Source organism: Dromiciops gliroides, chromosome 6 (assembly GCF_019393635.1).
Source record: "Dromiciops gliroides isolate mDroGli1 chromosome 6, mDroGli1.pri, whole genome shotgun sequence".
In the NCBI taxonomy this organism is placed as follows: Eukaryota; Metazoa; Chordata; class Mammalia; order Microbiotheria; family Microbiotheriidae; genus Dromiciops; species Dromiciops gliroides.
The window spans coordinates 23,731,383-23,744,397 of NC_057866.1; the positions used below are offsets into that span (position 1 = coordinate 23,731,383).

Sequence of the window (13,015 nt, forward strand, 5' to 3'; positions counted from 1 at the left end):
GTGTGTGTGTGTGTGTATATATATATATATATATACACACACACACATACATACATACATACACACACACATACATATGTATCTACATAGGAGGGCCGGTGGGGATGTCAGGGCCTGTCTCCACTTCCACCACCTCAGCCACAGTGCTGAACCCCCCCACACCCTCTTGAATGAGGACCAGGCTGTGACTGGGGCCTGCATCTTCCTGAAGCATGAGGCATCTGTCCTCACTCTCTGAAATGGTGACCTCCGCTGGGCCAGAGGCTGGGCTGGGGGAGGAATCCCCTTCACCCAGGGGGACCGGCAGCTTTGTCTCCACCTGGAGCAGGGTCATGGCGGGTTTGCTCGGGCTCTTGGTACAATGGCTGAGCTGGTGCCTCTTGAGGCTCTGCAGAAGGGTGTAGCCCATGCCGCAAGTTGGGCATCGGAAAGGCTTGTCCGCTAGGTGAGACTTGAGGTGGCGCCGCAGCTTGGTGGCCAGAGTGTAAGCCCGGCCACACTGTGGGCAGGGAAAGGGCCTCTCGCCAGAGTGCAGGCGTTCATGGGCTCGCAGTGTATGGGGATCTCGCAGGGCTTTGCCACACACTGGGCAGAGGTGGGCTTCGCCAGTGTGAGAGATGAGGTGACGCCGCAGCTCTGGCAGCTGGGGGAAGGCGTCCGAGCAGTGTGGACAACGGTAGGGGCGTTCGCCGGTGTGGAGGCGCAGGTGTCCCCGCAAGTTGCCACGCTGACGGAAGGCCCGGCCGCAATGGGGGCACAAGAAGGGCTTCTCACCCGTGTGGAGGCGCATGTGGTTCTGCAGGGAGCCTTGGTTGGCCAGGGGGCGCCCGCAGATGGGGCAGGGGCACGGGGTGGGGGCAGCAGGTACTTGGTGGGTCTTATGGTGAAGCCGAAGGGAAGGCCGTCGGGCGAAGGCCTTTCCACACTGGTCACACGTGAAGGGCCGGGCACCCGAGTGCACCACTTGGTGCTCACGTAAGTCCCGGCGGGTGCCATAGGCCTTGTCACACTGGGGGCAGGGGAAGGGCCGCACCCCCTGGTGTCCCAGAACGTGGGCCTTGAAGCTCTCCTCAGAGCTATAGCTCTTGCCGCACTCTGTGCAGAGGAACGGCTTGTGCCCAGCATGCACAAACTGGTGCTTCTTCAGGTGGCAGAGCTGCAGGAAGGCTTTGCTGCACACGGCACAGTGGTAGCGCCTGGAGAGGGGCCGGGCAGCCCCCTTTGGGCTTCTCCTGCCCCTGGGAGGCTGGCTGAATCTCAAAGCCTCTGCCTCTCCATCCTGGCTGTCCTGGGGAGACAGGCTCTTGGCTCCTGGGCAGCCCTGACTCCCAGGGTCAAACAGCACACAAGATTTATTAGCCAAGCGGGAGCGGAGCCAGGGGTCCCGACTGGGAGCCACAGGCGAAGCCCCATCACTGGGGCTCAGGCTCCCCTGGCCTCCAGACGGTTTGCTCTGGGGCAGCTGCACCCCTTCTCTGGAGCCCTCTGGCAGAGAGGCCATTTTTCCTTCACTCTCCTCTTCCTCCTGGGACTCCAGCGGCTCAGGGTCTATGGGAATCTCTCCCTGGGATTCAGGTCCAAACTGGGGGCTGTGTTTAGCGGTTTCTTTGCTAGCAGAGTCTCGCTGGGGAGAGACGGCTGAAAGGAAAGGGGAGGAGAGCAGGATCAGCACAACAAGGTGAGGCGGCTGCCAAGAAATTGCACTTTGTCCCACCCGAGCCTGGCTCCCTGAGAGAGGCTGCAAGATGCTGCTCCAGGCGCCCCAGGGGCAGTCACAGCCTTCTCCCAACCCAACAGGTTTGAGCTACAACTCCGGTCAAGAAGGAGGTTTAAACACAACTGATATGGAATTAAGTTTTAGATGATCGCACATTTATAACTGTGATAAAATAATGGGATTTAGCAGATACTCAAAGACCCACCTGGAGATTAATCAAGACTGATTAAATCAAGTGAGAGTGATTGACTGCTGATTAAGCCTACTTCAAGTTAATTGGATTGTATCAAGTTAATTGGATTGTGATCATACCTGGTTATCCCTTAAGAAGGTGTAATTCTCAGAAACTAGACTGTGAACTCAACTTGAGAACACCTTCAAAGACAATGGATTTGGATGATGCCAACCAATAACCTTGAAGCAGTGTGTAAGGACCGCCTCTGTTCCAGATCTATAAATAAGCTTCCAAAAACAGCTTGGGAGGGAGTAGGAGTAGCTTTCTTTTTGCCTGCTTGGCGGGACTCCTGACGGCGCGGCACAGACTCTCTCTCTCCAAAGGTGGTCTTTTTCGGATTGGTGAGTTTTTATAATGAATATAGACTAAGCTTAGACTTAAGACGATTTGTATTGTATTTCTATTTTCCTATCCTTCTAATCAACAACACCTTGTATACAATAAAGGCTCTATCTAGAAAACCAGAAGCTTCTTCCATTTACTAGTCTGGGAGATAAATTAAGGGAAGGGTTAAGTAGGGGAGATTTATGATCTAATATCCAATTTTAAATCTCACAGTTTGGCGACCCCGAAGGGACCTTAAGGACCCTCCCACCCTCCCTAGTTTGGCCAAGCCGGCTAATTCGGTGGATTTTCCAAATACCCCCCCCCCCCACGGAATTTCCCTTTGTCTAATCTCCCTTAAAGACTTTAAGCCTCTAAAAGCCTTGTTTTAAAGGAAAAAGCCAGCCCAGTTTAAAATATGATCGAATATGTCATTTTCCCTTTGGTTTTTTCGTTTTTTTGCATTGGAGTATGTTGGGGTACCATACTGTCCAAATTTAGACATCTAGTTTACTCGGTATTCCTTCATTGTGTTATAGGTCTCCTCCTCACTCACACAGCAAAATCTTTTTGGTATAATGGTATGAGTGTAACTGTCTCCACTGAAAATGTGTTTAATATTAGTAGGAATTTTTTGCCTGCAGTTGAAATAAATTGTAATACCATACTCACGATAGTTCACATGACTGTAACTCTCATTATGGGTATTATCATAGTTGTAATATGGAAGGAGATTAAAGGTAAACCACGTGGCGAGGGAGACACTAAGATGGCTCCCTCTGCTGAAGGTAACCCAGCCTCACCACGTGGCGAGGGAGACGCTAAGATAGCTCCCCATACTGGAGGTAACCCAGTTACAGAAACGGATATTGGCCAGTCTTTAGAATCAAATCAGCTGAAACTACTTCCCTTGCAGGAAGATATAGAATTTAATAAAAAGGGAGTATCAGTTCAGGTTAGAAAATATCACCCCTTTACAGCAACTGACTTGAGCTCATGGAAAACAATCTTCCCTAGTTTTGAGAAACATCCAAATGGTGTAGTTTCACAGTTAAGGACTATATTTAATATATATCAACCCACTTGGGCTGATGTTACTTGCCTTATGGAAACTTTACTGTCCCCAACTGAGATTACAGATATTATCTCAGCAGGAAATGCCCTTGTTGCGAAAGGTAAGGCCGATATGGAATGGCCTCTAAAGGATCCAGAGTGGAATTATAATAATGATAGGGATTTCCAAAGATTAAAAGATGCTAGAGAAACACTTCTGAAGGGAATGGAATCTTGCTCTAGAAAACCGGAAAACTGGCAGAAATTTTTAAGCCTACCTCAGGAGGCTAATGAAAGACCAAACAGATTTTATGATAGACTTTGTGAGGCCGCTAGACAGTACGCCAGATTGGATCCAGTAGATTTAAGAGATTCCTATATCGTTCTCAACACATTTGTTTATAATTCATTACCAGAAATCCAGAAATATTTTAAAGAGCAATGTCCTGACTGGAATAGCTTGAGTCCTGACAGACTTAAAGAAATAGCCACATATATCTTTGAGGCAAATGAGGAAAATAGAGCTAAACAGAACATTCTGGCACCAGTGCTTTCAGGTCAGGCATCTAAAGGTCAGCACAAAACCCTTAAGTATGATGACTATAGGGCAGAGGCTCTCCTTCACCAGCAAAAGAGATTGGAATGCTATAACAAGGCAAAAGAAGCTTATCTCATGGGGAAAAAAAATGTTGCCACATTTTATGCACAGCAGGGTAGTCTCCACAAGGAGAAGATGAGGGAAGCCAACCATCTTGCTGCTGTGAAGATATTTGAGAAAGTCAATGCTTCCCTACTACCAAAGAATGTTTTGGACCTCCATGGACTCCATGTAGATGAAGCCATAAATTATTTAATAACTGTATTGCAACAAAAAACTGAAGAGCATAAACAGAATGGTGGTAAACCATATCTCTCTGTGATTACTGGAAGAGGAAAGCATAGTCAAGGAGGAGTTGCTAGAATCAAACCAGCAGTCATTAAATACCTTACAAGCCACAATTTCAGGTTCTCTGAAATTAAACCAGGGTGCCTGAAAGTTATACTAAAATAAAGCTGGTACTTCTGTTGGGAAAGACGTTATTGTAGCCTTTGCAAAACATAACTAGCTGAATGTAATCATTCACCAGTTGAATAAACCCCTATGGCAAATCCATGGTACAAACAAAGCCGATGCTAAAGAACTCCACATTTTCTACCATAGAAAACATTATGACAGCATTAGAAAAATCAATGACAATTCAGAAACCCCTACCACTTTGGAGTGCAGAGAATTGGGGAACCAGTTAAAACAATGTGGTATACCCCAAACTCTAGCAGCATAATAATTTACCTTTAACAAGCTTTTCCTTCTACAGGTAAACCACTGAGAGAACATGGCCTTGTTTTCAGGCCTACCTCAATCTTCCCCACCCCTTTTCCCTTCCCCCTACTTAACCTTTGTTCCTTAAAGCCATTTTTTTGTTTTGTTTTTTGAAAGGCATTGAAAAGGCCTGGAATTCCCCACATACTTAAGTTTCCTTAAGAGCACAAAAGAGTGCTTAGCAAATCTTTTGCTTTTTGGTTTTGGTCTTGGTTTTGCTTTGTTTTTGACTTTTGTTTCTTTTGCTTTCTTTTTTTTTTAACTCAATTTTGTAAACTAAGTGACTTTTCAGACATTTTAAGTATATGTTGTGGGTGGGGCCCTTGGGCCTCAGAAGCTACCACAATTCTTTTTTTCTTTTTTGAGAGAACCGTGAGTTTTTAATGAATTTTTTTAATGGGATTCTGTTTTTAAAAAAAGGTTATTAAAACCTATTGCTTGGTTTATCAATGAACATATTGAATATTGAGTCTTATTTCTTTTTGATAAATTGTTTATCACTTCAAGTATCTGTTACTCTAATACTAGATAGAGAATTCATGTATAAGATAATGTGTATACTTGCTAAAAGATTATGTAATAATGTCTAATATTATCAGTCATTTACATTCATTTATCATTTACATGTCATTGTGACTGTATACTCTGGGTATGGTTTGGAATTATTGTATATATTACAAGTACATCATCAATTATACAGCATAACATGCATTTTTACCATCATATTGTCTTTGGTGAAATTAATATGAGATTTTTGAATTATGGAAACTTATCATCTCAGAGACTAACTGCTCTTACAATAAGTTTGATATAGGCCCTGTAGAGAATATATGTACAACAGGAGGAGAGACAGGTACATGTAAATCTATGGTTTGCTTATGATGGCAACTATATGGACCACAATTGCTGGACACAGTCCAGTTTCTTCCTCTCTCCCTTCTAAAAGTTTTCTTTTTCTTTCACTAAGTCTGATGGCATAGTCAGAATCCATCCACCTATGGCCTACTGGATGTCTCGAAACCATGAGATGTGGTATGATAACCTTTCCATAACATTTTCAGGTGACATAAACATGTTACTAAATTTGGCTTTGATCCAGACACATGGTGGTAAGAAGTGTTATAGATTGCATAACTACCTCAACTCTCTATTATATAAAGGAGGGAATGTAATGGAATGTACTAAATTTGATCATTGACAACGCTATGCTAAGGTTTAGTAAAAAATCCAGCAATTCAGTTAAAGAAGAAGAATCCAGCTTTCCAGACCAGAATCCAGCTTCCTCCTGATGACATCTTACCACTCCAAGAAGACAAGAGAACTGAGAAAAGACTTCCAAAGACTTAATTATTTTTTACTGTTTCATCAAGGAACACCTGTTCCTAGAAGAAACAAAGGGGGGAATGTGATAAAATAATGGGATTTAGCAGATACTCAAAGACCCACCTGGAGATTAATCAAGACTGATTAAATCAAGTGAGAGTGATTGACTGCTGATTAAGCCTACTTCAAGTTAATTGGATTGTATCAAGTTAATTGGATTGTGATCATACCTGGTTATCCCTTAAGAAGGTGTAATTCTCAAAAACTAGACTGTGAACTCAACTTGATAACACCTTCAAAGACAATGGATTTGGATGATGCCAACCAATAACCTTGAAGCAGTGTGTAAGGACCGCCTCTGTTCCAGATCTATAAATAAGCTTCCAAAAACAGCTTGGGAGGGAGTAGGAGTAGCTTTCTTTTTGCCTGCTTGGCGGGACTCCTGACGGCGCGGCACAGACTCTCTCTCTCCAAAGGTGGTCTTTTTCGGATTGGTGAGTTTTTATAATGAATATAGACTAAGCTTAGACTTAAGACGATTTGTATTGTGTTTCTACTTTTCTATCCTTCTAACCAACATCACCTTGTGACTATCATAAATATAAATAAAAAGGTCTATCTAGAAAATTAAAACCTGCTTCCATTTACTAGTTTGGGAGATAAATTAAGGGAAAGGTTAAGTAGGGGAGATTTATGATCTAATATCCAATTTTAAATCTCACATAACCTACAGCAAATTGCTTCCCATCTTAGAGAAGGGAAAGGTAAGAGGGAGAAAACTTGGAACTCAAAAATTTTTTTAAAATGAATGTCAAAAATTGTTTTTACATATGATTGGGAGGGGCAGCTAGGTGGAACAGTGGATAGAGCACCGGCCCTGGAGTCAGGAGGACTCGAGTTCAAATCAGGCTCAGACACTTGACACTTACTAGCTGTGTGACCCTGAGCAAGTCACTTAACCCCAACTGCCTCACTAAAAACAAACAAACAAACAAACAAAACCATATGATTGGGGAAACAAAAAAGAAATACTCTTAGAAAAAAGAAGGTTTAAAGTTTAGAAGGTACTTTCCTCCATCTGATAAGGCAGAAGTTACAAAGATGAGGACCTCTGTCTTCAAGCTGACAAAGCTGAATTTCAGACAACTCATGTTTGGATTTTAAGGGAGGAGGAAGGGAATGAGCATTTATTAAGTGCCTCTTATATACCAGGCATTGGGTTAAGAGCTTTACAATCTCACTGGACCCTCACTATGGCCTGGAGTGAGGGAAGGCCAGTTACTGTCTCCATTTTACAGCTAAGGAAATTGAGGCAGGTAGAGGTTAGGTAACAGGCCCAGAATCCCATTGCTCATCAGTGTCTCAGGCACAATTTGCACTCAGTTCCTCCTGATGCTTGGCCAGGTTCTTTGTGTATTCTGGAGCCCACTGGCAGCTGTTGTCTCTCCTCCACTTCAATGCCTCTTATTGGAATAAGGGCTGGGCCCTCCATGAGGAGCCCACACCAGCAGAAAATAGTCTGGGGGTGGGGGGCAGGCAGAGTATAAGGACAGCAGGCTTCTTCCTGGCCGCCCCATCAGAAACACACCTGTGCGTGGCTTGACAACATCCTCTCCAGGAGATGCCCTGTTGGTCTGCTTTGTGGCCTCTGGCTGCAATCCCACGGCCAGTGGCCGCTCCTCCAAATGGGCTGGGTCTGTGCCGGGAGGTTCGGGCCACAGCAGCAGCTCAAAGCCAGGCAGGATGGTATGGGAGACTTTCAGGTGCAGCCTCTCACCAATCCTCACGGGAGCCACGTTCCCTTCCTTCTCCTGACAGCCCAGCTGCACCAAGCTGCGAGTAAGGCCCGGGATAGTTAGCAGTCTTTCATGAAGCCGCTTCCCCAAAAGCCCTGAGCTAATTTCTCAGATGTTGGTACTGATTGAGAACTTAGTCCCTTCTAAATGTTATGGTGAAAAGCAGCAGAGCATTCATGCTGCCTGCCCTCAGAAAGCTTCTGTTCTAGGCTCCCCCCCCCCCCACATCGCACTCCTACTCACCTGGCCCAGCCTGAGCTCTGTTCACATACATGCACATCCCTCCACAGGCCCAACATCTGAAAGAAATAATCAACCTTAAAGTCGTATAATGTTTCACAGTTTACAAGCTCCTATATTCACTATCTCATTTGATGTTCACAGCCGCCTCCACAGCATTGAATTCAATTTTCACAAGACAAACAAATGTTTATGGGGTGATATGGGAGGGGGAGGTGTGATTCTCCCTATTTCACAGATGACACAATTGAGGCGAAATGATTCCTCAGCATGACCAATCACACTTTAATGAGTAGGGACTCAACAACCAGGCCACCTCCTAGTAAGACTGAGCATCACTGGGCTTTACCACCTCCCCTGCCCCTGCTGCCCCAGAGCTCTGGACCCTGCCAGGACCTCGTGACCATGTCCTAAGGACTCTGGCCTTTATAATCTCTTCAATGCATTATTATCTCTCAATCAGAAGTTGAGGTCTTTGATGCTTGGATAAGTTCCTTTTTCTACCCTCAGTGCTTAGCACAGTACTTGGCACATTTTTGTTGTTGTTGAGTCAAGTCTGACTCTTCAAGACCCTATTTGGGGTTTTCTTGGCAAAGCTACTGGAGTGGTTTGCCATTTCCTTCTCCAGCTCATTTTACAGGTGAGGAAACTGAGGCAAACAGGGTGAAATGACTGGTCCGGGGTCACACAGCTAGTAAGAATCTGAGGCCAGATTTGAATTCAGGTCCTCCTGACTCCAGGTCTGGCACTCTATCCACTGCACCACCTAGCTGCCCACTTAGCACACAGTGAAGGCTTCTTCATTCATTACTTCATTGTTAGTCATTCAAATGTGGTATCCCCAAAACAGAATGTAAGCTCTGGAGGACAAGGACTCTGTTTTTCACTTATGAAGGCCTGATTTCAAGCCCTGCTTCAGACACTCACTAGCTGCACGACCCTGTTCTCGTTTCCTCCTCTGCACGTAAGGATAACAGCGACACCTCTCACCTAGCCTAGCTGTGAAGATCCGATCTGGTAATTGATACAAGTTGCCTTGAAGTCCTAGCTGGGACACTGCAGGCCCTCAAACAAGTGTTGGCTAACTGACTGACTGAGGGTCCCCTTCACGGAAACCTCCCGTCTGCCCGGACTCCTCTCTCGTGGCCGTCCTGTGCTGAGACAAAGCCTCCGCCCGGCCGGTAGCTGCCCCTGCCCCGTCCTGTGCCCTGCCCAGTCCCAGGAAGGAGGCAGAGGGGCCCAGAGACGAGCTAGCAGGAGGGGCACAGGGGCCTGGGACAGGAGGACTGAGCAGTTTAAGGGCCGGCGATGGATGGAAATTCGTTCATTAGGCGCCGAACCGGGGAGGATTCATGGGCCGAAGCGTGAAATGAACACGTCCCGCCCACTTCTAAGTCTGACGCCCGATGGATCACGGGCCTGGGGGATAGTTTGGGGGGCTCTGGCCAGTTTGCGGGGGCGGGGGGCTAAGGGAGAAGTCGGGGAGCCCTTTGAAGGTCTGCGCCTACGATCTCGCTGGGAGCTCTTCCAATGGAGCCCACCCGACAGACGGGGAAACTGAGGCACGCTGGCGAGCAGTACCAGCGTCATGAGACTTGGGTGAAAACCAGGCTTACTAAAGAGAAATGGAAGCGCAGGCAGATCCCAAGCGTTCGGTCCTTAAGCTTAATGATGGGAGCACAACGGCGGGGGGAGGGAGGAGAAAACCAGGAGAAAACGGAAGAGGCGTGGCATGGGGGCGGGGCTCCCTCCTCTGCCCAGGCCCCATCCCACCTGGCCCGGCGGGGCCCGTCCTGCCTCCCTAGGACACGCAGGGAGCCCAGGAGGGGGAGGGGTCCCGCGTGCTCGGGGTCCGGGGCTTCTGGGAAAGCCGGCCGACCTGGCCGGGAGCTGGAGACGGAATGGGTGGAGCGCGGGCGTTGCCAAGGTGACGGACGCGGAGGAGGAAAGTGAGGCTCGTGCTCGCCGGCCCCCACCCCGCGCCGCCTCCCTCCATACCTCCTGCGGCGGCCGGGGGCTGGGCCGGCTCCGGAGTCCGAGCGCGGTCCCCCGCTCCTCCAGGGGCCCCCAGAGCAGGCCCGGCCGCAGCGCGGCGCCCACGCACCAGACCCCGAGGCGTCGCCGGCGGGCGCCCGACGGGCCCAGGGCCAGGCCGCGGGGGAGGCTGCGCAGGGCCAGGGCGGCCGCGGGCGGCGCCTCGGGGTCGGGCTCGGCGGCCGGGAGGGGCGTAGGAGGGCCGGGGTGAGCGCGGGGAGCCTCCATCCCCGGTCCCGCGCTCACTTCCGCCGCTGCTCCCGGGTCTTCGCGGCCCGGCAGGCCAGCTTCCGGCGGCGGCGAAGTGAGCGCCGCCCGCGAGGCTCCTCCCGGAAACTTGCGCTCACCACTGGGGTTCCGCCTGGAGAGCAGGGAGAAAGCTTGGTGATGGTCAGGTGACACTCTCGTCTTTTACATAGGAGGAAACTGTGGCAAGTCAAGTGACTTGCCCAGGGTCACACTGCTAGTACGCAGGCTGAGGCTAGTACTGGGACTGGTTTGGACAGGTTTCCCAGTACTCTACCCACTGCACCACCCGGCTGATTGTTTTATAACAGCGAGGATTATCATTCCAGTGGGAGGCCGCTGGGGCGTGCAGAGCTGACCTTGGACCTCAGAAATCAGTCTGAGTCCTTCATTTAACACGGGAAACCGATGCCAAGAGAAGAGGGGAAAAGGCATGAGTGGAACGCTCAGGGTCAAGGCGCTATTAGATTGGAAGCTCGGGACATGGACTCTCTTGGTTCTTTATGTATCCTCAGAGCTCTGCTCAGTTCCTGGCACACTGTAGGCGATTAATTTATGCTTATTGACCGAATTCCTCTGACACTCCTGATCCCATGATCCTGAGGAAGATAAAGTGGCCCAAGCAATTTGTTGAGGGAGGGAGTGTTCTCACTGGGAGTTCTTTTCATCATCATCACCACCACCACCATCATGATAGTAATAGTAACCTGCATTTTAAGGTTGGTAAAGTGCTTTACCAATTCTGTCTCATTTGATCCTTTTATTCCTTCATTCAATAAACATTTATTGTTGTTCAGTCGAGTCAGGCTCTTCATGGCCCCGTGGACTAACCTGTCTGTGGGGTTTCCTTGTCAAAGACACTTGAAGTGGCTTTTCTTTTCCTTCTCCAGCTCAGGGAAACAAGGGTTAAATGGTCTGTGCAGAATCATACAACTACTAAGTAGGTGAGGCTGGATTTGAACGCATGAGTCTTCCTGACCCCAGACCTGGTACTTTACTAGGTGCTCCTATTCCTGGGATAGCAGGTACTTAACACATACATGCTTGTTTTTGTTTTTGTTTTTTTAAATTTAATATTTTATTTTCCCCTCAATTACATGTAAGAGCAATTTTTAACATTCATTTAAAAAAATTTTGACTTCCAAATTTTTCCCTCCTTCCCTTCTCTCCCCCTACCTGCCATGAGAAGGGAATTTTATATAGATTATACATGTGAGTCATATTGGGGGTTTTTTGTTTTGGTTTGTTTTGGGTTTTTTGTGAGTCATATTGTGAAAGAAAACACAGACCAAAAAAACCACAAAACACAAGAAAAATAGAGGGAAAGTATGCTTTAATCTGCACTCAAGACTATCAGTTCTTTCTCTTGAGATGGATAGGATTTTTCATCATAAGTCCTTCAGAACTGTCTTGGATCACTGTATTGCTGAGAATAGCTAAGTCATTCACAGTTGATCATCATACAGTATTGCGCTTCCTGTATACAATGTTCTTCTGGTTCTGTTCCTTTCACATTGCATCAATTCATGGAAATCTTTCCAGGTTTTTCTGAGTATCCTGCTCATTTCTTACAGCACAATAGTATTCCATCACAATCATATACCACAACTTGTTCAGCCATTCCCCAATTGCTGGGCATCCCTTCAGTTTCCAATTCTTTGCCACTACTAAAAGAATAAATATTTTTGTACATGTGAGGGGAAAATAATCCTCTTCTCAATAATTCTCAGGAACTCAGCATCGATGTGACAAAGGCTCTTTTATTTCCTTCTTGTGAAAAGGAGGCACCCTAGAGTGCAGCTGGTGGGTGCAAAGAAAGGGGGCTCACAGGCCCTGTTTTAAACCCTAGTCCCTAGCATGAATGGACCCTCCCCTTTTTCATCATTGGTCAAAGGCTATGCATAATTTTATAGCCCTTCAGGCACAGGTCCAATTTCCTCTACAGAATGTTTGGATCAGTATACAACTTCACCAACAGTGCATTAGTGTCTTAATTTTTCCACATCCCCTCTAACATTTGGATTTTTTTTTTTTTTTAGTGAGGCAATTAGGATTAAGTGACTTGCCCAGGGTCACACAGCTAGTAAGTGTTAAGTGTCTGAGGCCGAATTTGAACTCAGGTCCTCCTGACTCCAGGGCTGGTACTCTATCCACTGCGCCACCTAGCCCCCTCTAACATTTGTAATTTTTCTTTTCTGTAATAATTAGCCAATCTGATAGGAGTAGGGTGGTGGCTCAGAGTTGTTTTAATTTGCATTTTTCTAATCAATACTGATTTAGAGCATCTTTTCATATCACTATAGATAACTGATGACTTCCTCTGAAAACTGCCTGTTCATATCTTTTGACCATTTATCAGCCGAGGAATAGCTTTTATTTCTATATATTTGAGCCGGTTCTCTATATATTTGAGAAATAAGGTCTTTATTCAAGAGACAACATAAAAGTATCTTCACAGTTATGATTTACTAATCATAATCATCGCATTTCCCTACATCCCGTCACATTCAACCCACACCCTGAATACATTTTCTGAGCGCCCTAATCATGAAAAAGTTCTTTTTAACCTCATTGAATCCTTTATTACCATTGAGGGCGGAACCCCATTTCCCGCCTTTCTCCGTCAGAGAGGAAGCGGCGGCCCCAGGAGGCAGCCATATTTGTTCTTGGCAGCAGGCCGGAAGTGG

At 46.9% G+C, this 13,015-nt stretch overlaps 1 protein-coding gene across 1 annotated transcript; it reads right to left on the reverse strand.

Annotated features, from left to right (window-relative positions):
- Positions 1–14: 14 nt before the first annotated feature.
- ZNF408 (zinc finger protein 408) lies at positions 15–12,935 on the reverse strand. Its single transcript, XM_043972196.1, has 5 exons — positions 12,916–12,935; positions 10,047–10,443; positions 8,052–8,107; positions 7,601–7,845; positions 15–1,638 (listed from the first exon to the last, which is right to left on the reverse strand). Exons 1-5 carry the CDS (start codon positions 12,933–12,935, stop codon positions 83–85), a joined length of 2,274 nt encoding a protein of 757 aa, XP_043828131.1. The 3' UTR covers positions 15–82.
- Positions 12,936–13,015: the final 80 nt, after the last annotated feature.

What these genes read in the sequence shown, in the direction of transcription:
- ZNF408 (XM_043972196.1), bottom strand. Translation starts at nt 12,935, where the DNA reads ATGGGGTTCCGCCCTCAATG. An exon ending in ATGGGGTTCCGCCCTCAATG is followed by an intron (nt 10,444 to 12,915) that starts GTAATAAAGGAT and finishes CCTGCTCTCCAG; the next exon opens with GCGGAACCCCAGTGGTGAGC. An exon ending in TGTTGTCAAGCCACGCACAG is followed by an intron (nt 1,639 to 7,600) that starts GTGTGTTTCTGA and finishes CTTTCCTTTCAG; the next exon opens with CCGTCTCTCCCCAGCGAGAC.